At 60.0% G+C, this 25041-nt stretch overlaps 1 protein-coding gene across 1 annotated transcript in view; it reads left to right on the plus strand.

Moving 5' to 3' along the window:
• The first annotated feature begins 1672 nt into the window (after positions 1 to 1672).
• Positions 1673 to 25041, plus strand: part of PER2 (period circadian regulator 2) — a 30927-nt gene continuing 7558 nt past the window's right edge. Inside the window, exons 1-18 of the mRNA XM_081142359.1 lie at positions 1673 to 1805; positions 7613 to 7860; positions 8315 to 8377; positions 9154 to 9308; positions 11761 to 11882; positions 12771 to 12972; positions 13472 to 13523; positions 14389 to 14531; positions 15875 to 15953; positions 18052 to 18158; positions 18681 to 18834; positions 18988 to 19096; positions 19883 to 20005; positions 20590 to 20674; positions 21745 to 21904; positions 22011 to 22135; positions 22859 to 23023; positions 23868 to 24098. Of these exons, the coding sequence (XP_080998485.1) occupies positions 7631 to 7860; positions 8315 to 8377; positions 9154 to 9308; positions 11761 to 11882; positions 12771 to 12972; positions 13472 to 13523; positions 14389 to 14531; positions 15875 to 15953; positions 18052 to 18158; positions 18681 to 18834; positions 18988 to 19096; positions 19883 to 20005; positions 20590 to 20674; positions 21745 to 21904; positions 22011 to 22135; positions 22859 to 23023; positions 23868 to 24098 (2305 nt within the window). The 5' untranslated portion in view covers positions 1673 to 1805; positions 7613 to 7630. The remainder of the gene's footprint in view (positions 1806 to 7612; positions 7861 to 8314; positions 8378 to 9153; positions 9309 to 11760; positions 11883 to 12770; positions 12973 to 13471; positions 13524 to 14388; positions 14532 to 15874; positions 15954 to 18051; positions 18159 to 18680; positions 18835 to 18987; positions 19097 to 19882; positions 20006 to 20589; positions 20675 to 21744; positions 21905 to 22010; positions 22136 to 22858; positions 23024 to 23867; positions 24099 to 25041) is intronic.

Raw genomic sequence — 25041 nt, forward strand, 5'->3', positions numbered from 1 at the left:
CCACCCCAGTACCCAGATATCACCAAATATCCGTGCAGGGAATGAAAGTTCCCAGTAACAAGAGTGAAGAAACTAGCGGTGAGAACACGGAGCATAGAGTAGATTCTGACGAGTTCTAGAAGCCCACAAGATTTAATTTCTAAAAAATTGATTCCGACATTTTTTAATATCAAAACAGAAAAGGCTGGGTTTAGGGAGGAAATGTGACAGTAGGCTGTGCTGGCTGAATGTGAAGCAGGACCAGGGAAAGTTGAGCTGCTGGGGAATCTTGAGCAGCAGGGGCGGATGAGCTGTTTACACTTGTTGCTAGAACAATGGGCTCAGCATTGACGTCAATGATTGCGGAGAAACAAAAGGGCCTGTGGGTGTGTCGCTGCGGCTGGGCCTGGATTTGCTTGTGTGAGTGTGTGTGAGGGAGTGGGGCAGGGAGTGTGTCCAGGTGTCGGTGTCAGTGTCAGAGAAACAGGAGGAGGGGACAGCCTCCCAGGGGAGAGTGGGCCACGCAGCAGGCCCCCGGGCCTACCCATGCAGGAAGGCTGGTGGTCCCAGTGAGCTCGGTAGTGGCCCCGGTTTGCACCTGGGTCTGACCACGCTGCACACATGCCTTGCCAAGGAGAGGGAGAGAAGTGGTCAGAATCCTGGACGTGCGCGTGGGTCCAGTTTGCCTGCAGGCTGCGGGTGCATAACTCATGCTCCCCAACCGTGCACCCCTGGTCCCCCAGGGGGCAGGTGGAGGGAGGCCCTGCAGGCCGGGCCTTTCAGAGCCCCGACAGCCTCGCTCTCCGCGGGGCCCTGCAGTTCAGAGCCTGCCTCTGTGTCACGTCCTGCGAGTCACTGTCCTGACACTTTAGGCGGGAGGCTGGGGGCTCGCCACGCCCCACACAGCGTTTTCTGGAAGGACAAGCGCCCCGTCGAGGTGCAGGGGCCCCACCTCGCTCATTTCACCCGAGCCTCCCGCAGCAAAAATGATCCTACTTCCTGCACCGAAAGTAGAGACACGTGGTCAGGAAAATGGGAAAGGCTCCTGGAAGCGGACAGCCCTGGAGGATGGGGGACAAGTGCTGGCCCTGGTGGCCCGGGCGGGCGCGCTCCCAGCGGCGGCGGGGTCCCCGGGGGAGCGCGGGCGCCCGGGGCGCGGGAACGGGGGCGGGCGATGGATGCGAATGTATGAATGGAAGGTGTCCTCGCGGAGCCCCGCGCGCCCGTGGCCGCTGGGGACCGGCCCCTGGCCTGCGGCCGGAGGTGGCAGCCTCCCGGGGCCTGCGCTCCAGCGGGGCTGCGCCTGCCGGCGGGGGGACCGGGGGCGCGGGCGCCGGTCCCCGCCCCCGCCGCCCCCCGCCCGCGGTGGTACGCGCCACTCCGCGGTCCCCGAGCCGCGGGACGCCGGCCGTCGTGAATGGAAGACGCCGAGGCCGGAAGTGGAAGGGACCACTCGGCAGGTCGAGGAGGGGGGCGCGCGCGCGCCGCCACTTCATTGAAGAACCGACGCTGTGAACATGGAGTTCCATGTGCGTCTTATGTAAAGAGAGCGACAGACGCCGCGGCCAATGGGCGCGCGGGACTCGCGGGCCGGGCCCCCTGGTATGCAAATGAAGCGGCGTCGCGGCCAATGGGGGGCGGCGGGGGCGGGGCGGCGCGCGGGGTCACGTTTTCCACTATGTGACAGCGGCGAGCGGCGGCGGGACGGCGGCGGGCGGCGCGGCGGCTACGCTCGCTCACTACGCGCGGCTCGCGGCGGCGGCACCGGAGCGGGGTCGGCGGACCGACGCGCGGACGAGGCGCGCAGGCGAGGACGCGGCCCCGCGGTGAGCGCGGGGCGGGTGGCGGGCGGGGAGGACGGCGCCGGGCTGGGCGCCGACGGGCGGCGGGACTCCGCTGCCGGTTACGTAACCGCCGCCCGGCCGGCGCGGCCTCGGGGCGGGGGTCTGGTCCTGCTCCGCCGGCCCACGGGTGGGGCGCGACCCCAGCGCTTCCTGGGCCGTCTGATTCCTTCGGGGCTTGAAACCGGCCTGGGGGGGGCGGGGCGGCACTGTCATCCCCATTCTGCAGATCAAGAAACTGAGGTTCAGAGAGGTCAGGCACGTTTGTCCAAGGTCACGGAGCTGCTGGGACCCCCACACCGGACTGTCCTTCCCTAGACGGTTTCCTTGTATGAACCTTCCCTCGCCCAAAGTGGAGAGGGCCGGAAAAGGTCAAGGCAGCCAAGGGTCAGTGCTCCTGTCTCTGGGAACAGGGAGGGCCCCTTGGGGAGTTGGCTTCCTGCTTGGAGGCCAGAGGGCCAAGTGTCCAGCTGGGGACGGCCCCGGGTGGGCCTGGGAACCCCGTGGGCAGGAAGGCCTCACCTCACGCTCACCCCAATGCCCACCCTGGGCTTCCCTATATTTATTTTCTCTCCCCAGGTTGGGTAGAACAGGGTGGGGGGTCCCACTTTGTGATACGGCAATCACACCATCCTTCTGGGGTGTCCCTTGGCTTCCAAGTCCTGGACATAGACCAGGGGGCAGGTGGCAGCCTGCTACCCTCTCCAGGAAGGCCAGGGTGAAGGATGACAACTCGGTTGCCACGGTTTCTGTAACCCACGCAAAGAAACCAGTTTGGGAAGCTGATTCATACTCAAAAAACAACGGAGCCAGCAGGTACCCTGGAAATCACCCAGGCTAACCCCTTGGCTTGACAGATGAGGACACTGGGGCCCGGGTCCCTGCTGGGCACACAGCGTGGGCTCGGGGCCAGGCCTGAGCCCAGGGTGTCTGCAGGGTCTTCCCATCATCCTGAGGGTCTTGAGCTGGGTCAGGATGAGCCTTTGAGGTTCCAGGAAGGCCTGAAGCTGGGTGCTGACTCCTGAGTGGGCTGGAATTTGGGGGGAGGGGCCTCAGGTCCCCTAAATGATGAGAACCCTAGCAGTGTGGCAGGAGCCCTCACTAGTACCTCTCACCCTCCCCAGCAGGGCACTGATTTTTTCCTGGCTGCACACGGAGATGCCCCTTCCCCCCCCCCCCCCCCCAGGGTTTCTGGTCCCAGGCTCGATTTGACTAAGAAGGGAGCAGGACTCTATCTGAGGCTTTCATTGGCCATTGAGATTTTAAATACAAGGCTGGTCACTTTTTATGACGTGCGTGGGTAAAGTGGGAAAGGGGCTCCTCTTTAAACGGAGCTCCGTGATATGCCGATGCAGGGATGGTACCGTGGGTGTTCACACTTATCTGTTGCCGTCATCCTGGGGTGATTCACTGGTACACTGCTAACGCAGCCTGGCTTTCTGTGGAGGCTGGATGCTGGGTGCTGCATGCAGAGGGGGAACCCTGCCGCCGGCTGCTGCTGGGTGACTCAGCTCCCCCTCTGGGCCTCAGTTTCCTTCTCTGTAAGGAGCTCAGGTTAGGCCATCTTTGAGGTCTGTTTCGGTTACTAGGTTTTTGGATTCCCGTTGCTCTAGGGATGGCTTCCCCAGGCACCTACAGATTTCCAACACTTGCTTTCAGGCCACATGAGGTTACCCTGTGAGGCACGTCCCCCGTGAGGCGGGTCTGCCTGCTTAGAAGGAAATAGGAAAGGTTCCTTTCATTTGTACTATTTCTGATGCACACACTTAACTTTTAGAAAAATCCTGGCGAGCACGCCTCTGTGTTTAAATGATGATGTAACTTCTCTGGCCTCTGCAAACCACAGGCTCCGTCGGGTCATTGAGTGACTGGCAGGACCTCTCAGCATTGAGTCAAAAGAAAAAGTGACGCTGAAACTACGTCTTCGGCAAAACTCACTAAAAACATGTAACCCCAGAGCTGTGGCCCCACTCTGCACCCCTCCCTGCAGAAGCCAGCCCACCTGCGGACCCATCGGGACGGACAGGTCCTGACAGGGGCCTCTGTCAACCCTTTATGCCCCTTTGTACACACCTGGGACAAGTTTGTCACTGTATTTCCAAGTCCAGGGCAGATCAGAAGTGTGGGTGGCCAGGTGAGCAGTAGCCATCTGGGGGCAGGCCGCCCGCAGCTCTGAAGGTGGAGCGTCTCCAGCCTCGAGGCCCTGAGGGTTCCTCGCGCCTTCCTCCAGGGGTGACCAGGAGGAGTGAGGACGGCTGTGTTCAGGGCGCCAGGGCAGCCTTCCGAGGGCCGCAGCAGGAAGCTGGCGTTTTTTGCGTTATCTTTGTTTTAAATCTGCTGCTCCGTGTCCTGGGCGTCACCAGGCAGAGCCCAGTGAGCCGAGGGGTCCAGCGAGGCCGAACGTGTGTCTCCCCAGCCTCCTTCCCCTCCTTATTTGGCTGCCACAGTCACATTTTCCTCGGTTACCCGGCCGTTGCCATGGAGAGCGCCGTGTTTGTTTAGCAGGACAAACATTTTCTTCAGATTACAGCAGGCTGGCCTCGGGGACTTGGCTCCTGCAGGAAGAAGCTAGCCTGTTATAAACCGTGGCCTGTAGCACACCCGGCGTGAGGGCTGGAGCGCAGGCTGTGCGAGCCTGTTACATAAAGTGTGAGGACAGGCGGGATTAGCCAGGCTGCCAGAAGTCGGGCTGGGGGCCACCGGGCTGGGCGGTGGCTCGGAGGGTCACCAGAGGTCTCTGGGGGGCTGGGGACACCGGTGCTCAGTGTGTGGGCATTAAGCTGTGACTTTATGATTTGGGACTTTTCTGCATGTATTTATACTTCTGTCTCCAAGAGTCGATTGCCTTAGCGATGGAGCCAATTTCTGATTTCCCCGAGGAAATGAACTTCCCCCTTAGGCTCCAGGCTGTAGAATGAGAGCAGCCTTTACCTGCCATAGGGTGGCCATGGCGGGTAGAACTGGGGCCCAGGCTGTGCTTTGGCCCCCCTGTTTATTTTACTATTTATTATGGAAACTCTGAATATATGTGAAAGTAGAGAGGACAGTGTAATGAACCCCCATGAACCCATCGGCCAGCTTCAAAGAGTTTCAGCTCTTAACCCCCCTCCTTCCATCCCCTCCTCCTCTCCCTCCCATGTTATTGCGAAACTGTCTGAGACTATGACCTCACGGCGGACGGCACTTTCTAACGGTGCTCTGTCCGGAGGAGGCAGCCCTTGCCACAGAGGTACGCTCGAGTGACCCCAGTCAAGGCTCGGGCTCAGCCCCTTGCCTTGGGTCTGGCTGTTCTCCAGGGATAGAGCCAGTGTGGGGGTGTCTGTGAAAGGGAAGCAAAGGGACCTCTCGGGGCAAGTGTGCAGGCTCATGCCCAGAGGTGCACCCCAGCTTCCCCGGCAGCCCCTTTCCTCCCCGGGCCCCTGGCACCCTGGACTGTGAGCACCACCCCAGAGGTGGAAACCCAGGCTTCCCGGGCTCCCTGGGCCCCGGGCAGTGCTCGCACGAGCAGGTGTCCGTGAGCATTTGCGGAAGGCAGGAGGCAAAGTCTGCTTTGACGGGCGCGTTGGATTTGCCAACTTGGCGACGTGAGATTGGCCCGTTCCAGCTGTTGCAAGCTGAGCGGCGCATTTGCTGGGATAACGAGGTTTGGGGGGATTCGGCTGGGTTTGCTGTTCCACATCTCTGCTTGCCTGCTTGACCCTCTGTGCGGAAAGGTGGTCTTTGTCTCGGGTAATTTTTCGACCCCTGCTCAGCGAGCCCGACCCCGGGGAGCTGAGCGAGGCCCCCAGGCGTGGTGGCAGCCGCGGGCGGCGCCTCGGTCCCTAGGCTGCCTGGTCCTCTACACACAGCCGGAGACGGCGCTCCTGGCAGCGAAGCCTCTCCTTTTAAACAGATTGCTCCTGTTGCCGCGTCTGTGTTCCTGTGGTCAGGGGCAGTGACGATGCAACGGGCGCTGCTGGCCGCAGACTGCGTGCAGACACCTGGCACAGCTGCGTCAGGTCCCCTCCCTGCAGCCGTGCGTGGCAGGGGCTGCTGCCCCGTCTGACAGATGATGAAACGGGCACGGGGGGGGGGGGGGGGCCGCTGAGGAACTTGCTCAAGGCCCCACGGTAGGGAAGTGGGGGACCCACCGAAGCCCCCGCCACCCGGGGCTGCTCACGCGGCCGCTCGGCCTTGGTAGTTTACTCTGCAGAAAGGGCCGCTGCTTGTGCGGGGCGGGCGCGGGATGACGCGGAGGCGTCCAGGAGGCGGGTGCGCAGCCCCCTGGCAGCTCTGCTGCACCAGCAGGAGCCCCCGAGGGGCCTTGCTTCCACCTCGCCCCGCCCTGCAGCCCCAGCTCCGCGGCAGCTCCCGCCTCACTCGGAATGAAGCCCCCTGGCGGGCGGCGGGCCAGGCAGGCAGGGCCAGCGTGGAGGCGAGGCTGCCCCCAGGGCAGCGCGGCTGGGATGACCCCTCCCTGGGATCTTCCCGAAGGCCTGTGAGCGCAGGCCCTTCTCTGCAGGAACATCCTTACTCTCTGTTCTCTCTTCCCCAAATTAGTACTTTCTTTGAATTTGTTGGAACTTCCACGAAATGTTTAAAAAGACCACATAGCAGACTTGCCTGCTTCGTTCCTGCCTGTCGTTGGGACACTGGCGTTTCGCTTCCCTGTGATTCGGGGAATTGATAAGCGGCAGCTGACGCCATAGGAGCAGGTGTCCTCTGACGGAGGCCCCCCCTTTGACCGTGACCCTCCGCTCAGAGCTGTGTGCAGGCTCCACCTTTTGAGACCGTGCGCCCGCGAGCTGTCCAAGGCCAGCCCGGCTGTGCACCCTTTGTAGGTAGCAGGATCGTCTTTCCTGTGTGGACGCAGCAGAATCTTCTTTTTCCTTGAAAACACCATTTTTAATCAGACGTGGGCAGCCAGGACACGTCACGTTGCCCTGCCTGGTACTCAGGGAGTCCTCCGCTGCGCACATGCAAGCCTGTCTTCGGCGGGGTGGTTTTCTTCACGGGTGCCTTTCAGGATGGCTTCTGTTTTGCTGCTGTGGCGTCTTTTTGAGAAAGAGCTGTTTTCCGCAGGGGAAACGAGGCTGTGATGTCGGTCTCCTGGCCCTGAAGCCGGCTCTTCATTCTTTTTTTTTTTTTAAATATATCTTTATTGATTTCAGAGAGAGGAAGGGAGGGTGAGAGAGAGAGAAACATCAGTGATGAGAGAGTCATTGATTGAGCCTCAACCGGGCATGTGCCCTGACCGGGAATCGAACCCCGATCGCCTGGATCCCAGGTTGGCGCTCAGCCGCTGAGCCACGCCCGGCCGGGCCGGCTCCTCATTCTTGACCCTGAACTCGACCTTCCTACTTTTCTGCTCAGCCTGGCTGAGCTCATCCTTCCTCGCCTGCTCGTCTGAGTCCTTCTCTGCTCGGCTTGTACTCAGGGTCAGTGCAGTGTCGTCCTGACGCTGCGTTACCCAGGCCCTGCAGCTCGTGTGCACCGTGTCTTTGTGTTGGCTCCTGTCTGTCCCCCCGTGAGCGGGGCAAGGTCTAAGCGGACCTGCTGTTCTCCGTAGAGTGACACGGTTGGGTTCTCCCTGGGTCCCCGTCTCCAGGGACGCGGGCCGGAACCCAGTACTGCCACCTGCTGCGCGGCCTCGGGAGCGACACCACCTCTCCGGGCAGGGACAGAGAGGGTGACCCGTGTGTGTGACGGGCACTGACCATGAGGCTGGCTGGAGACGGAGTGTCAGGCCCTTAGCATCGCGTCCGTAGTCGCCACCACCAGCGCTGACTGACGACATCTCTCTCGTTTGCCAGCTTCCTTCAGGAGCCAACATGAATGAATTCACTGGATTTGCCCCCAACCCCAGTAGCCCCACCAAGGAGCCCATGGAGCCCACGCCCAGGGGTGTCCCGCCCCAGGAGGACGTTGACATGAGCAGTGGCTCCAGTGGAAATGAGACCAACGAGAACTGCTCCACGGGGCGGGACTCGCAGGGCAGCGACTGCGACGACTGCGGCAAGGAGCTGGGGATGCTGGTGGAGCCGTCCGGCCCTCGGGAGAGGTGGGGCAGCTGGGCCTTGTTTGTTTGCTCAGGGCCTCATTCCTGTTGTCATTCGATTGCTTTGCCATCTTTATATCACGATGATCATTTTTTTCCAGATTTTTAAAAAGATAGTTAACGTAGAACGACTAAAACTTACTAGGATCTGTCCTTCCTATAATGACGCCACCGTCAGTCTGAAGATCCGATCGCCAGTAGATAGGTGCTATGCCGAGATCTCAGACGGCGAGGCGTCAGCTCACCCGCCCGCACCGCCTGCTTCGTAGGAAAGGCACCTGCCCTTTAGCACTGGGTCTTCATCCCCCAGTACTGTTTCCCTGGTCTCTGAAGGTTTCATGTCTGTTTTACCTTAACCTCGTGTTTCTTACTGTTGCTGCTGGCCGGATGGGGAGGCTCTGTGAAGGAGGCGTGGACAGCCCAGCCTCTGAGTCCCGTCTTTGTCTTGTTCTTATAGTCCAAGTGCCTACAGCCTGATGCTGGCCAAGTCCGAGCACCACCCATCTACCAGTGGCTGCAGGTAAGGCTGGCCAGAGCCCCCTGACCTAGAGTCTTTGGATAAACCAGAGATTTGTCACTGGAGGTTAGGTTTGGGGATGATGTGATTGTTTCAAGCCTCTGCTAGAACCTGTTGGTCAGGTCGTGAACCCAACCATGGTTCTCAACCACAGGCGGTTCGTCTCCCCCAAGAGATGTAGCAACGTCCAGAATCGTTTTCGGATGTCACAGCTGGTGAGGGTGTTGCTGGCCTCCAGTAGGTGTTAACCTAAAAATAAAAGGCCAAAGTGACAGCCAACAAGCATTTATTCAAGATAAAAGAGATCAGCTGTTCAGGACGTACTGATTCAGGCAGAAACCCAAATGGTGCTCCAGTTAGGAGGCCAAGGCAAGGGGTGTTTGAGAGGGGAAGGGGCAGTGACATCCACAGAAGGAAGGCATTCCTGTGGGTGCAGAGAAGGTAACACAGTCTGGTGGCTGTAACACCTGCTTTCCTGTTACCTTTGTCAACAGTTCTTTGGGACACGGTGTTGCCCTGTGTTGACATTCGGAAGGTTTGAGTAGTAAGACCACAAGGCAGTGCCTTGGGGTGGCAGCCCCAACTCCATTTTAAAGCTGCTCCGTTTACATTATTTTCCACATGGGTGAGGCCAGGATGCTGCTGACCCTCCCGCAGGCACCACAGGGCGCTGCGCGGACCGGCTGTCCTGGTGCCCGGCTGAGAACCGACCAGACGCCCATCTCTTCAGAAGAGGCCCCGGGACGCTAACGCCTGTGCGTCTTCCTTTCACTCCGCAGCAGCGAGCAGTCCGCCAAAGCCGACGCTCACAGGGAGCTGATCAGGACGCTCAGGGAGCTGAAGGTGCACCTGCCCGCCGAGCGGAAGGCCAAGGGCAAGGCCAGCACGCTGGCCACGCTCAAGTACGCCCTGCGCAGCGTGAGGCAGGTGAAAGGTACGTCGGCTCCTGCGTTTGCTCCAACCTGTAGGAGTAAGTTCCAAGTTCCCCCAAATGACAGCTTGGACTGTGTTGGCTTTTAAAACTGAGGAAAGAAAGTTAGGAGTCGGGGAGCAGCACAACTGACCACCGCACGGGAGTTGTCGATTGCGCTTGGGTATTTTTGTTTTTTTTAAATATGTCTTTATTGATCTCAGAGAGAGAAAGGGAGAGGAGAGAGAGAGAGAAACATCAATGATGAGAGTCATTGATCGGATCGGCTGCCTCCCGCACGCCCCCGACTGGGGATCGAGCCCGCATGTGTCCTGACCGGGAATCGAGCCTCGATCTCCTGGATCCTAGGTCGGTGCTCAGCCGCAGAGCCACACCTGGCTGGCAGTTGCGCTTGAGTTTCAGAGGGAAGCAGGGAGCAGCGGAAGGCCTGATAAAGGAGCCTACTTACCACATAAACTGTGTGCTCTGGGCTCGGTCAGCCATGGAGAAGGGGGCGGCACCTTTCAGGCTCTGGCCGCGGTGAGCGACTGCTGACGGCCTGGTGATGTGACAGCTCGGAGTGGAAATGAAGTAAAGCATCCCACAGTGTTTAGCTGAGGACTCGCTCCTCCTTTAAAAGAAAAAGTGAAGGCCCTGCTGGCGTGGCTCGTGGTTGAGCATCGACCCATGAGCCAGGAGGTCAGGGTTCGATTCCCAGTCAAGGCTCGTGCCCAGGCTGCGGGCTCGATCCCCAGTAGGGGGCGTGCAGGAGGCAGCCGATCAGTGACTCTCTCGTCATTGATGTTTCTCTCTCTCTCTCTCTCTCCCTTCCTCTCTCTGAAATCAATAAAGACATATTTTAAAAAAACACACAAAAAAGTGAAGTGATCACGGGGTGGGGGATGGACAGAGCTTGTTCTTGAAAGGCAGTCTCTTAAAGCGTCGTCATTTGAGACCCGGGGCTCTTCGTTTCTTGTTCATCTAAAGGCACATGAGCTCCCATGGTCTTGGACCAGGCAGGCAGAGTGCCTCCTTCCATCACAGGTACATGGCACCGGGCCTCCGAACCCAGCCTCCCGTCCACCTGTGGGCAGGCTTGGATTTTATCATTAGGTGGGAGCATGTGGCAGCTTTCAGTACAGCTGGTGGACTAGACAAAGGCTTCTGTCTGAGCACATGTTGCAGAAACCGTCACAGATGCAGGAACCTGTGAGCAAACACTGCGGACTCCAGACTGTTTGCTCATCAGGCTCGGACACTTTCCGTTTCAGTCAACCCCAAGCTCTAAGGATCTCTCTTCACTTGCTCCTGCCAGGCCTCCCCGGGGCAGACGCCCCTTGTCCTGGGTCTCAGGTCTCTGCGGTGTCCCTGTCTGCAGGCCAGGATCCTGTGCTCAGGGTCACCTCATGGTGGTTTAGCTGTAGAAGCTGTTCAAGAGGTCCCTGCGGCCTGGCCTCTCGGCTGCTGCTGGGAGCAGGGACGGGACCTCTGAGAGCCCTTAGGTGTCCTCGGAGCCTCAGAGAGACAGCAGAAGTCTGGGGGCAGGTACACGTGTGCAGACCTGGTCCTACAGCAGTGACCCTTCTGGACCCTTGTCACTGCAGCGAGCCCCCGGCTTCTGCTCGGGGAGGGGCTTCTTAGCTGTTGGGTCTGTTGTGACAAACACGCTGAGCTGGGGAAAGTCGGCATCAGGGCGGGGCGGGTGTGCGGGCCCCCTCCTACGCACTTTACCTTCACCTACACGTTTCCCACCCTGCGCCCCGGCGGACGCCGCACACGAGGAACGTGCGTGAGACTAGGAAACCCCGGAGGCCGAGATGAAGGTGAAGCAGTGCTCTGCTCTGTTACGTCAGCTGCTGTCTCGGCTCGGCCTGCACTCAGGGCCACGTCTGTCACTGGGGCATGAAAAGCCAAGTTTCAAATATGTTCACACTTTCTAACATTTGAACAACTCGTGGGAAGGGCTTGTCCCAGGTGTCTGGTGGGACAGTCAGTGCCAGCGTGGAAGGTGGCTTGGTGCTGGTTTGTCTTTAGCCCCTTGGCCGTGGCTGCATCGCCCCAAAGCCGTGTCAGACAATGTAGGATGAGCGGCCTTTGTCTTCAGGGTCTGCTCGGAGCAGTTTGTTCGCGTGGCTTCTCTGCCGGTGTTCTTAGCAGTCTGGGCGGGGTGTCTGGCCAAGGCCGCCACGGGAGGCAGAGCAGGGGGCCACAGCCGTCCTGCGTGGAAGTGGCACCGTTGCATCATGATTCACAACCTGGTGGGGAAAGCGAGCGCTGGGTGGAACCCCGTGGCCGTGGCCCTTAAGGCAACGTGTGTACCGTTGGGGAAGTTCCGTCGCCCCAGGCCTCTGAGTTCAGGGAGACCCCCGCGTTCTGTTGGCGTTGCCTCTGCCTTTCTGGGGTCTGTTCTCTCGTGTCCCCAGCCCACTTGTCTCGGGGGAAGTGAGTCAGGAACTGTCCCTCGGTCTCTCCGCAGCCAGCGAGGAGTATTTCCAGCTGCTCCTGTCCAGCGAGCAGCAGAGCTGTGGCGCCGGCGTGCCCTCCTACACCCTCGAGCAGATCCAGAGCGCCACCTCCGAGGTCGTCGTGAAGAGCACGGTGAGTGTCTCGGGCACGGGGGCCTCCCGTGAGCCCCTGACCGTCTGGCCGGTGGCTCATGGCAGCAGGGTTTGGAGGATTGGAAGTGAGTTCAGACCTGAGAAAAGAGCGTAGAGTCAGTGACTCAAAAGTCCAGTCCTGTCGCAGACGCCTCCTGGGTGCTGCGCCCTCCTGGCCATGCCGCCTGGCCCTCGCCTGAGGGAGAGCGTGCCAGGGGACAGCTGGTTCACCGTTCAGGCTTCGTGAGGGTGCCCTAGGATTGCAGCTCGGCTTCCCGAGACTCCACACCTCACGCATTTTTAAAAATTTGTTTTTCACTTCAGAGAGAGGAAGGGAGAGGGAGAGAAACGTCAATGATGAGAGAGTCATTGACCGGCTGCCTCCTGCACGCCCCTTACTGTGGACCAAGCCCGCAACCCTGGCACGTGCCCCAACCAAGAATCAAACGGTGACGTCCCAGGGAGCAGGGCAGGCAGAGCTGCCTGGAGAACTGGGCTCCTGCTCCGTCCCACTCTTCCTCCAACACTTCCTGGCCAGCCCTGAACTCAAGGGTCCCGGAGCCCTGCAGCCCCCAGCACCCCAGGAGAGGGTCGCGCCAGCCCAGGTGACAGAGGGAGAGGTGTTCAGGGCCCTTCCACCCCCCAAATCAGCCCAGAATTCAGACCCCATCCCCAAGGATACTGGTGACAGCCTCGTAATCCGCATTCCTGGGTTCCTTTGGGCAGTGGAACCCCAATGTGATTCTTCAAATAATGTCCTCTTTGGACTGAGAAAGGGTCCCAGAGGCCTCTCAACCCTCCTCGCTCCCTTCCCATCACCTGCCCCGAGCCTGTGCCCCTCTGTTCTGTGCCCTCTGCCCCTTCTCACCCAAGCATGTTCTTTTCCCAGGACATGTTCGCCGCGGCTGTGTCCCTGGTCACCGGGAGAATCCTGTACATCTCCAGCCAAGTGGTCTCCATCTTCCGCTGTAAGGAAGACGCCTTTCTTGATGCCAAGTTCGTGGAGTTCTTGGCACCCCACGACGTGAGTGTGTTCCACAGCTGCACCACACCGCACAAGCTCCCGCCCTGGAGCGTCTGCAGTGGGGCAGGTGAGGGCCCACGGGGGCCACCCAGGAGGTGGGGACACATCCCCTCACCTCTGCCAAGACCAGCCCAGTAGTGCCACCCTTTATCCAAATGAGAACAGGAGTTGTTTAGAATAAGTTTAGAGAGAAAAACAGTCTTTTTTAGGAATTTCAGAGAGGGAAACACATCTCAGGCTTTAAGACAAGTTACGTGTCTTAGAAACGAAGCTGTTCCAAGAAGCTGGAGTCTGATGTGAGTCTGCAGAGTGTGGGGGGACCGAGGCGCATCTGGGGGCGTGAGACCCCGGCTGTAAACCCTGGTGTGTGCCACACTCATGAAATATGTTTCATTGTAGTCAGAACTGGGATAAGAGCTCTCAGGCTTCACCGTGCACTCGGGCAGGTTGCGTCCCACCTGGGCTCTCGTTCTGCGCGGTCTTGTCTCAGAGAACACGGGGCCTAGGAGTGCGCTGTCGACACTTCCTCCTGCACTGGGTGGGTGACTCTGGGCTCTTTCTTTTAGATTCTTTCACTCAAGAATGCATGGAGGAGAAATCTTTCTTCTGCCGTGTTAGGTAAGCCCAGTTACTGGTCTTCCTAAACTTGAAATGGCCCGGCCATCTCGCCCTCAGTACCTCGTGGGAAGTGGAGGAGGGGGGCCTCTCCCCCAGTCCCTGACGCGCTCCGGGCGGGAGGGCGGGAGCCTGCCTGCGCCCAGTCTTTGGGGCGAGGGGCCACGCACACAGGCTCCTGAGAAGGGTGAGAACACATGCTCAGAGCTGCGTTTTAACTGGCACAAGGGGTTAAGGCAGCCTGGTCGGCAGGGGGTGGTTAACCCAGTCCTCATGGAGGACGTCAGCCCAAGGAGCCTGGTGTCCATCACCTGGAAACTGGGCAGGGGCCCTGACCTGGGAAGGCTCGTACCCCGGGGTCCACAGGAGACCCAAAAGTACGTGCAGCCTTCAGTTCCAGTGTCTTTTTTTTAAGTGCATTTTCCCGGGGAGAGCCCTGTGGCTTTCCAAGGGGCTTTTAGCCTGAAACAGGGTGACCGACTGAGCACCCAGCTGCCCTGTCAGGAGTGAGCCCTGGACAGACAGCGGTGCCCTCCGAAGGCGGGCTGGGGCCCACGGTTGGAGTGGTGCCCTTTTCCCCGACTAAAATGCAGACTGCTCTAGAGGACTCCAAAGAACCCTCGCTGCTTGGGCTGGTGACTGTGACTTAACCCTGTAATGGCACCAGGAGTCTGAGGGCGGTGGCCCAGCTCCTCGGGGGGAGGGGACGCAGACCGCAGGCCAAGGGCCGCCCGTCCAGCTCTCTCTGGCGGGGGGCACATCTGCACAGCAAACGGAGGGATTGCCGAGGTGCCGGCCGGCCGTGGGGGGCAGCTGTAGGGACGGCTCCGTCTTGGGCACTGCGCCCCTAACCACGCCTCCTCTCCAGCGCCGGGAAGGCCCACGAGAACGAGACCCGCTACCACCCGTTCCGCTTGACGCCGTACCTGGTCAGGGTGCCGGAGCGGCAGGGCGCCGGGAGCCAGCTGTGCTGCCTGCTGCTGGCGGAGAGGGTGCACTCCGGCTACGAAGGTGACAGCCAGGCCCAGGCTAGCCCCGGGCTCCCCTCCTCCCTCAGTTACGCCCTTGGTCCAGCCCAGCCTCCCCTGGCCCTGGGCAGTCTCCATGTCCCTTGAGGCTTGGCACACCCTCCTTTGTCCCCGGCCCTCCTGGGCCCAGCCACACCACCTCCCACGCAGTGACAGGGCCTGTGTGCTGACATCTCCCACCATGCCCAGGCCATCACTGTGACCGTGGGTGCCCTTTCCCTTCCCAGGCCACTGCCTTCCCTCCACGCAGAGAGAACAGCCTGACAGGTCGGGGCCCAAGTCCCTCCCACTGTTGTGTTTACCCAGGCCTGAGCCCTGGTCCTCTGAAGTGCTGGGCTCCTGCTCAGAACCGCAAACCATCCCCACTCCTAAGAAATAAAGTGCAGGGCGTTCCCTCCCCCACCATCTCTGCCTGTAGAAAGCCTGTCGCCACCACAGGCCTATCTCTCCAGGTGTCCTTTCCTGGTCCTGCTAGCTCCTCAGGCCACCACTCCCCCAAAAACCCAAGTCTGGGTTCTGCAAGCATCCTGATCCTATCCTTCTAGCGACGCCTCCTCACAGGCTGTGGCAGTCTCATGCTGGTCACAGTGCCTGGCCAGGAACCCTAGGTCCTCACTGTGGCAACTTAACAAGCCACATGTTGGACTCTCTGGAGCAGACGCCACCCTGACGCCGAGCCACAGGGACCCGGCCCGTCTTAACTGTATCTGTGACCTTCTCTGAGGGTTAATGGTGTCTTTTTAAAAAGCCATATTTTTAAGTGGTAGAAATGTTTTAGATGTGTGGCTCTCTTTCGAATATCCAGTGGGTTCCTGCATAGAGAACATTGTCTTCCAAACACCCCATAAAGATTCCGAGGGTTGCTTAGGTTTCAGCAGGTTACACCCCCCAGATGCTCAGTCTCCTTCACAAATGAAGCATTTGGAATTTTGAATGTTTCATCCATGAATTTGGAAGTTGAGGAAAGGTCTGGACAGGACATCCTTTATGCAAATTACCTTTGTCTACTTTAGAAACTGTGAAGTCCCAATACAGTGACATTTGCTGACAAGTTTCAGTCCAAATGCTTCACTCATTTTTAAAAAGAATTAGTCTAGCTCATCTCGTTGGCTGTGAGAACCCTGATGGGCCCTGCGGCAGGGGGTGCTGAGAGGCCTGCACGCGCGGTGCTGTGAGCGGGGTCCTGGCTCTGCAGACCGGGACTGGCCCAGAGCTGCGGTCAGGGCCGGTCACTCCCAGCACGTGGTTTTCTAGTGGTTGTCATGTAACTACGTTACGTGTGCATTTCTCCGAATCAGACATCTGAGCAAAATTCTATTCTTTCAGCCCCTAGAATTCCTCCAGAAAAGAGAATTTTTACGACCACACACACCCCCAACTGTTTGTTCCAGGACGTGGATGAGAGGTAAGCCCCTGGCGCTGCCCTGCTGCTCGCCCCGCGCTCCCACTGGCCTCAGAGCCGCTGCTGCGTCCTCAGGCCCGCGGCTTCCCTACGGGACGTTAGTGCCCCGTTGTCCTGGCAGTCACTTCATAACTGAGGGATGCCAGGGAATACCATGGTTTTGACACTGAAGCTGTTGAGCAAAGCTAAGCCTGGGGTTACGCGTGGTCATCAACAGCAGCATTTGTATTCGGGCAATGAGATATTAGGGAATTACCCTAAAAACCTCCTGGGACATGAACACTGTGAGTGGGGTGATCAGGGAAGCTGGCAGTTGTTCTAACTGAGCCTGTATTTAAACTTGTTTCAAAATTGGTCACAGATAAGCACTGGTACAAGTAGGGACCGTGCGCCTGAGACAGGTGCACACCCATGGGCAGGGTCCCAGCACAAGTGCACCTGCACCCTCTGCCCAGAGCCTCTTTGTGGGCCGCCCAGCCTGGATGCTGTGCTGCTGGGGCACTGACATCTGAGAGGGTTCTGGGGTCACGGGCACTGGCAGGGCCACGTAGAGTCTTCCCCAGCTCCTCCTGCGCAGATGCGTGAAGACGGAAAGTGCTCCCAGCTGTGGGCAGTGGTCAGGAGGAGTTGGCTCAGAAGACTCATGCGAAGTGGACTCAGAAGCGCCGGCACGCTGAGCTTTCTGAGACAGGCCAAGGTCACCTCCACAGACGCTGTCAGGGACAGGTCCTCCCCGCTGCCCCGCTGGGCACAGACCACAGGGCCTCCTGGGAAGGTTCTGCCCTCAGGCCTCCAGAGACCAGCAGCTCCAGCTCCAGCTGCTCAGGGCCTGCAGCTGACCACCTGTGGCAGAGCGGCCGCGAGAAGGCTTCCAGGCCCAGGTTCCTGGGCCCCAGCGGCCCCACGCAGCCAGGATCTCAGAGGGTGTGGCTTGGGAGCGGCGTTTGTGAGGGAACCTGGGATAATTTTTATCCCTCCAAAAATCTAAGGACTCCTGTCTGCACCCCCCTCCCCCCAGGAGTCTACTCACGTGTAGGAGAGTTGGCTAGCAGGTGCCCGTGACATCATGGGCCCACAGTCTAAACGGCTGGCCGCCTCCCCTCCTTCCCCTCCCCCCCTTCCGCACTCCCTCCTGGCCAGCTGGAGCCGGGAGGAATGCCAGGAACATTCTGTACATCTGGCTGAAGGAAAACACAAGGCCCGAGAGAGCTCCCACCGCAGGGAATGGGGTGGCCTCACTCGGACTCGGAGGAGAAAGTCCTTCCTCGCAGCAGAAGAAGGGAGAGCAGCCCAGCCTGCTGTGGGCACTGGACAGTAGAGCAGACAGGACACAGCAGAGGGGACAGGATGCAGAGGGGACAAGACACGGCAGAGGGGACAGGACACAGCAGAGGGGACAGGACACGGCAGAGGGGACAGGACACAGGGGATAGGACACAGCAGAGGGGACAGGACACGGCAGAGGGGACAGGACACGGGACAGGACACAGAGGGGACAGGACACGGCAGAGGGGACAGGACACAGCAGAGGCAGAAGGACTCTGGGAAGTTTGACACAAAACATTTCTCAGAAAACAAACTAGCAGCTCCTACAAGAAGCCCAGTGGGCACCATGGGCAGGTCCCCGGCAGTCCTGGTGGCAGCCAGGGAAGCCACAATAAATAGGACTGGACACAGTGGCCGAAGTAACAGGAGCAGGAAAACCTCTTGGGCTGGAAAAGATGTGCGGGCAGGGTTTCCAGGTATAGGCAAAACTTGTTAAAAAATGTTCATACCAGGCCACAAAAAAGAAAAAGATCCTAAAAGAAGAAATAAAGAACCATTTCCATGATTGATTCTTCCAGGAGCTAAGACGGAGCTGAAGGACTCGGCGTGTGATGGGTGGGACCTTGCAGCCCTGTGTTTGTGTCACAGAGCCTGGGGATGCTGCAGGCTTACTAACTGGTTGAAAGACTTTCTCTGTGAGCCTGCCTCCCCGTCTGTCTCTTTCCCCGTGGATGACGGACGGTGTGGAGATGCCCCTCCCCCTGTGGAGGCTGCCTGTGGAGCGCGTCCCCCAGCTCAGTGGCAGCGGTGACGCTCGTGTGCGCTTGCCTTGCAGAGCCGTCCCCCTCCTGGGCTACCTACCTCAGGACCTGATCGAGACCCCGGTGCTCCTGCAGCTCCACCCCAGCGACCGGCCCCTCATGCTCGCCATCCACAAAAAGAGTAGGTCCCTTTGCGTGGTGACCCTAAAGGCTTTGATGAAGCTGGCGTGTGCCGGGCGACTCTGGGGTCAGCACCCAGCCAAGACGGGCCAGACTGGCTCCCGATGTGCGAGCGACCGAGGCCCTGCCTCCTGCCTGAGCCCAGCACTGTCCAGGGTTCTGTTGTGGCCCATGGCCCAAGGGACATCTCATCCTTACTGTTGGCGTCCCCGGCAGGTGGGAGGAGGGGCACAGGTTCAGCTGTGGTGGGAGGTAGTGGCCAGGCCGGGGAGTGGTCCAAGCCCAGGCCTCACAGACACGGGAGACACTTGGAAAAGGCCCGGATGCCAGCGGAGAGGTGCGTCCTGAAACGCGGCGAGGCTGTGGAAACAGGAGCTTGTCGTGATTGCAAGGACGGGAGACAGAGCCACAGTGCAGAACAGGCCTTGGTGGCTCCAAGTTTCCCCAGAGCTGTGGGCTCGAGGCACCTTGGTTTGTCTTCTGCAAGGTTCCTCTCGCCCCTGAGTGCTGTTTTCCCTCCTAGTCGTGCAGTCCAGCGGGCAGCCCTTCGACTATTCGCCCCTTCGGTTCCGCGCCCGGAACGGGGAGTACGTCACGCTGGACACCAGCTGGTCCAGCTTCATCAACCCCTGGAGCAGGAAGATCTCCTTCATCATCGGGCGGCACAGAGTCAGAGTGTGGGTTCTCCTGGGGCCCGGGGCACTTGGCCGTCCTGTGCGGACCTGCCCCCAGGTGGGAGGGACCCAGTTCAAGCAGAGCCATGGGGGGGGGGAGCAGGGCCCTGCAGGGGTGTGCAGCCGGCCGACTAGCAGACTGTGAACATCTTGCAGGGGCCCTTTGAACGAGGATGTGTTCGCTCAGCCGTGCGTGGAGGAGCAGCAGCCCCTGCACCCCAGCATCCCGGAGCTCACGGAGCAGATCCACCGGCTGCTGCTGCAGGTGGGTGTCCACCTTGCAGGCGGCCTGACTGCTGCCCTGGGCCCTGGGTCCCACCCTTCTGGAGTCTCACTCTGCCCTGCACGCTGGTGCCTGTCTCTCCTCCACTGCGGGGGCAGTCTGGGCAAAATCTGTGCCAGGCCGAGACCATTGGGCACACCGCAGCTTCCCCAGTGTGGGGCGGCCAGCCTTGCACTGTTGGGGTATCTGTCTCTGACCTACAGCCCAGGGCTAACAGCTGAAGGACGCACCCAGACCCCTGCCCCTAACTCAGCCCCCAAGACCTGAGTCCTGATCCCTTGTGTGGCCTCCCACGTGCAGGCGGAGGTCACTCCAGTGCAGGATGCTGCGCTGGCCCGGGAGGGAATTGAGAACGCCACCCCTGTCTTTGGGGACACGGTTCTCAAGGAAAACTAGGGAGAGCGCAGTGACCTCATGTCTGAGCAGCCTCTGCTTCCTGTCAGCAGACTGTGGGGAGAACGCAGGGCATCCATTTAGTTTCTAAAACCCTGAATAGACCGAGATCAGCCCTCCCGTGTGAGAGGGGGAGGCTGAATGGAGTCCCTCTCAGTGGGGTTTTCTCAGGAGCAGATCCGGGGACCCTGGTGCTGCAGGTGGAGGCTGAGAACCCACTGCAGCCTGACCCTGGCTCCAGCCCAGCGCCCCCTCCTCGCCCAGCGCCCCGAGGCTGGTTACACCTCTCTGTGACCTGGGCCCTGGAAGGACAAACCCACAGCCCGTTGTGCCCCGCCCAGCCCTGTACCTAGGCCTCCTGTCTGCTCTCCCCAGCCCGTGCCCCACAGCGGTTCCAGCGGTTACGGGAGCATCGGCAGCAATGGGTCCCACGAGCACCTCATGAGCCAGACCTCCTCCAGTGACAGCACCGGCCCCGAGGACGCCCGCAGGAGAGCCGTAGGTCCCCCTGCCCCGCCCGGGGGCCTGTCCGAGGTGCACGTGAGAGTCCCAGAGCCCTCCAGCAGTGCGGCGCCCTGTTCCCGCCCTGTCCCCGGGACTGACTTCATAACCTCTTAGAGTCAAAGCAGCTGGCCCTGGCGGCGTGACTCGGTTGAGCCTTGTTTTATGCACCAAAATGCCATGGGTTCAGTTCTCGGTCGGGGCACGCACCCAGTCGGAGTACATCCGGGAGGCAACCGGTCTGTTCCTCCCTCCCTCCTCTCCCTCTCTCTGAAGTCAGTAAAACATGTTCTCAGGTGAGGGTTTTTTAAAAATGAGAAAAAGAGTGGGAGCAGCTAAAACTGTGGTTAATGCTTTGGATGAAAAAATATTTAAAGCGGGTAAATCAGACAAAAGGGAGGGTTTAACTGTAGGACAGAGGGAAGGAAATGGGACGTGCCACCCGCTTTCCTCCGGGGTGGTGGGTCCGTTTCCTCAGGCCCTGCCCCTCAGCCTCCTGGCCCCTTGTTCCCGCTCCCCTCCCGGGGCTGGGGGGTTCTGCCCGTCTCCCAGGGAAAATAACGTGTTTGTTTTTCTTCAAGGAAATTTCTAAAAATGGTAACAAAGTCAAAACCAAAAGTCATCATTCCGATGAATCTGGAGAACAGAAGAGAAAATCTGCTACAGGTAAAACGTTACTCACGTTTCCTTAGTAAAACTAGTCTGGGAATGTTTACCTGGCTCTCGCCTGAACTGTGGGTGGGGAGGTTACCTTTTCAACACGTGCACACCCCTCCCCTGTCCAGCGGGCAGCAGGGCCTTTGCTCCTTCAGCGCTCAGCCCTGAGCTGCGGTGCCTGCCCCTGCGCCCTGCAGGCCCGCGCTCCTCCGCGTGGCCAGGGCCATGTGCGTGCACTCCCGGGAGCATGCGCACACGCTCACTCCAGGGGCGCCGCCCAGCTGTCTGCAGACACTCGCATCCAACCTGTCTGAAGTGGGACGTGCAGGCGGAGCTCCCGGCCACCTTCTCACGTGGGGCCCAGCAGCACAGGGACTGTCAGCCCTGCCCCGCAGCCTGACCCTGCCTTTCCGTGTCACAGCTTCACACCCTCGCGCTTGCACACACGCTCCCCAGGCATCTGCCCTGGTGGGCTCTCTTGTGCTTTGTGCTCAGGGCACGCCTCTTCCAGGGAGCCTCCCGTAGGGAACCTTGGGGCCAGAGCTCACCTCTAGCAGAGACTCCTGGCCTTGGGGATACATAGGCGTGCACTTCTGTCTGTGCTGGGTGTAGGGGACACAGCTCTGCCCTCGAGGCCACTAGGGGAACCATGTGCAGTGCATGTGGTGAGGGCAGGAGCAGAAGTAAGCTGCTCTGAGGCTGCTGGGCCACATTTGAAAGGAAGGGACCCTCCGGGAGGTGGGGAATACTGATGGACTGGAAAACACCTGGGATCTTATTGGCCTCAAAGTTTCAGGAGTTCAAGTAAGAACTGGCCTCTCCCACTGCTGAGTCCCTGACCCTGGGGACAGCCCAGACCGAGTGCCACTGAGCCCTGAGCTGGTCAGCAGCATCCTCCAGGCTCCACCCTCAGCACAGTGGCCCAGCCCTATGAGGGCTGCCTTAGTGTCAGCTGTCTCTGGGCTTCCGTGCCTGTGACCCATGTTCTGAGCCCCCTGCCTTATCCTTAGGTAGAAATATACAGAGTGTGCTCCTTGGGGAAACAAATGTTAACTGAAAGCAATTTTGTCATCTTTCAGAAACGCAAAGTAGTTCCCGTGCTCACCTGACAGCCGCCCGGGCCTCAGAGGACAGCTCGGGCGCCAGCCCGCCCTCGGCCGCCTTCCCAGAGGAGCTGGCCTGCAGGAACCCTCCGGCTGGCTCCTACCAGCAGATCAGCTGCCTGGACGGCGTCATCAGGTGCGGGCACCTCCCAGCTCCCCCTCGGCGGCGCCTCCCCTGGGCAGTCACCAGCCCTCCGGACTCAGGCCTCTTTACGTGACGCCGTGTGTGATCCTCCTCACAGGTACCTGGAGAGCTGCGGTGAGGCGACCACCCTGAAGAGGAAGTGTGAATTCCCTGTCCACGCGTCCACGCAGAAGGCCAGTGACAAGCGGAAGGCCACAGGCACCCCCAGGCCGCCTCCTGCAGGTATGTGTTTGGACTGTTAAATGTGTAGTAACTTCCATAGATTTCTTCTCCCCACATGAGATCAGGCATCATTGGAGGGCCTGGGGCCCCCTTCTCCTCTCCCATGGGAATTCTGAGTGGTTTTGGGACACTGTCCATGGGTGTCAGCTCTTCTTAAAATGACCGAAGTATATAAATGTTAGCAACCTTCTTACAAGCTAGAGGGAAAGGTGACTGGACTCTGCTGGGGGCCCGGGGCCTCTCAGGTTGTCATTCTCAGGCAGGCCCCTCCCATGGTGTCCGAATATTAACTCAGGTCAGACTAAGTGTTAGGCCTCTCAAACGTGGTGCGTGTCCCTGGTGGTCATACCTGGATTGGAAGTCAGTGTTCCGGGTGATAGAAGCAGGTGCGGGTGGATGGCCACGCTGTGATGGACAGTCTGTGCCCTGCCTGGGCCGCCCCTCCCCACCGGCCTTGGAGGGCCAGGCTCCCAGCAGGCGCCCTGACCCAAGCCCCCTGAGCTGCCAGCCGCCTGCCTCTCCCAGACAACCCGGGATGCACGGGCCCAATCGCCCCATCTCAGAACTTCCTCTTCTCCACCTTCCCGGTGAATAAGCCCCTGAGGATAACGCGTCACGTGCGGGATGTGCCACTTGGGTCTCGGACCACTGGACAGTGGTGTTTCTTATCCAGACAGTTCGTTTTTATTGCATATGTGTCTCCTTCCATTTTCTCTTCTAAAGAGGCCGTGGTGCCCCCCGGAGTGAACACACATGCGGACGTCAGCGCGCGCTTGACTCCGCTGCGGCTGCCGGGCAAGGCGGAGAGCGTGGTGTCCCTCCCCAGCCAGTGCAGCTACAGCAGCACCATCGTGCACGTGGGCGACAAGAAGCCGCAGCCGGAGCTGGGTAGGCTCGTGGGCCGGGGTGCTGAGAGCAACTTGATTGGCAAAAAACAAGTCGGAAGTTTTGATTACCATCTTAAATTTTCCTCTAAGTTCATGCGAGTGCAGAAGGATGTACCACGGCCACTAAAGGGGTCCGGGGATGCAGACACAAGGCGGCAGCGTGGGGCGGGTCCCGCGTCCTGACCCCCTGCGCTCCGGCGCCGCCTGCTGGCAGCCGTCTGCTCAGGAGTAAATGCAGACAGGGCTGTGGTGCCCGGCGGGGGTGCTGAGCCTGGGCGCAGGGACCCCAGGCACCTCCCCCCCGTTGGTCCAAGAAACCCAGCCTTGGGTTGTCCTGCCGCTCCCCCTGCCCGGCCTCGCCCTTCCTTCAGGGCCCCCGCTTCCCTGCCTGCGGGCAGGAAGGAGCCGGTACCGGTGTGACCGGCAGTGCAGGCAGGGGCGGCCTCTCCGTGTTCTCCAGACCCCCGAGTGAAGTCCTGCGTGTGCTCGGCCTGGAAGAGGGGGAAAGGACACGGAGTCGGTGTCCGGCCCCCCCAGGACGGGCATTGCCTCCACCCGCCTCTGTCCTGTCTGTGCCCCCAGACCCACATGATCCCAGCGGTCATGCCACAGTCCCTGAGGTACCCAGACTCCAGCCTAAGCAGACTGACCCGGAGCCCGGGGGGTCCTCTATCTGCTGTTTGCCTTTTACTGTGGACTTTCTCGGAAGGCTGCCCGGAGAGTCGTGGACTTCACCCCACGTCGGGGCCTCGCGCAGTAGTGGCAGTGCTCTCAGTGTGGGGTTTCTCAGTTGTTTTAAAACACACAGGCCCTTGCTGATGAGACGTCTGCGTCTTCTCTTACAGAGACAGTGGATGACCCCGTGAGTGGGCCCGAGTCCCTGGACTGTGGCCTTGGCCAGGAGAAGGAGCCCTTGAGGAGGCTGGGCCTCACCAAGGAGGTGCTGGCCGCCCACACCCAGCAGGAGGAGCAGAGCTTCCTGCTCAGGTTCAAGGACACAAGGAGGCTCAGTGTCCTCCAGTCTCGCTGCCGTCATTACGTACAGGAACGACCCAGGGGGCCGCTGAGTGAAAGAGGTAGGTGCTGAGACCGAATTAAATGTGGACTCAGGAACTTTATTCTTAATCGCCCTGAGTCCAGTGCGGCTTTCAGAGTGTCAGCTGTCCCTGGGTTTGCGAGGTGCTGCTGGGACTTCATGGGTGATGGACCTTTCTCAAGGATGTCATCTCGTGTTCCCAAGGGAATGGTGCTTTAAATAGCGGTGACAGTCCCAGTTGGACCCTGCGGGGTGCAGGGTGGGGCAGTTGCAATGCCGCCGCCTCGGACGCTTCTTCTCTGGGTGACTGTGAGGGGCAGGGGACCCCACCCCACTTGCCCTCCCAGATGGGGCCCTCGGAAAGCCCGGCAGGCCACAGCTAGCTCACCCCAAAAAGAACGGGCACGGAGCTGATGGGGTACTTGGTGTCGGCTCCTGAGGAAGGAGACATACCCTCCTGGCCAGGCTGACCCAGGGCTGGGCTGCAGCCTCCAAAGCCAGATGGAGCCTGTGGGTGTATGAAGCTGTCCTTTAGCCGATTACCACCAGGTGGTCGAGGGGCAAGGGGTGAGGGAGAGTAGACGAGCTTCTTTGCCCCTTCCCTGGTCCAGGCGCCTGGCTCCCGACTCCCAGCCACCTTCCCAGGCCCCACGACGGGCTGGGATGGTCAGAGTTTCCACCTTAGCCCTGGGCTCCCAGCGTAAGAGCTAGCAAGCCCGGGAGACATGCAACACAGGACCCAGCTCCCCAGGTTCTCGGGCAGGCACAGTGAAGTGTCTTCGAAGTGAGAGAGGCGACACCCTCCATAAAGATGGTCTTTCCCACGCTTTCCTTTTCTCCTTCCCCAGACCCAGGGTCACTGCCAGGCCCTAGGGGACCTCTGGAAATTACCGAAGGTGTCCTCCCTACTCCTGGGCAGACCCACCCAGTGAACCTGGCTTGGCACGGGGTTGTAGCTCCTTGCCCCCTTGGCCTGGCAGTTT

This window comes from Miniopterus schreibersii (assembly GCF_964146895.1).
Source record: "Miniopterus schreibersii genome assembly, chromosome: 7".
Taxonomy (NCBI): Eukaryota; Metazoa; Chordata; class Mammalia; order Chiroptera; family Miniopteridae; genus Miniopterus; species Miniopterus schreibersii.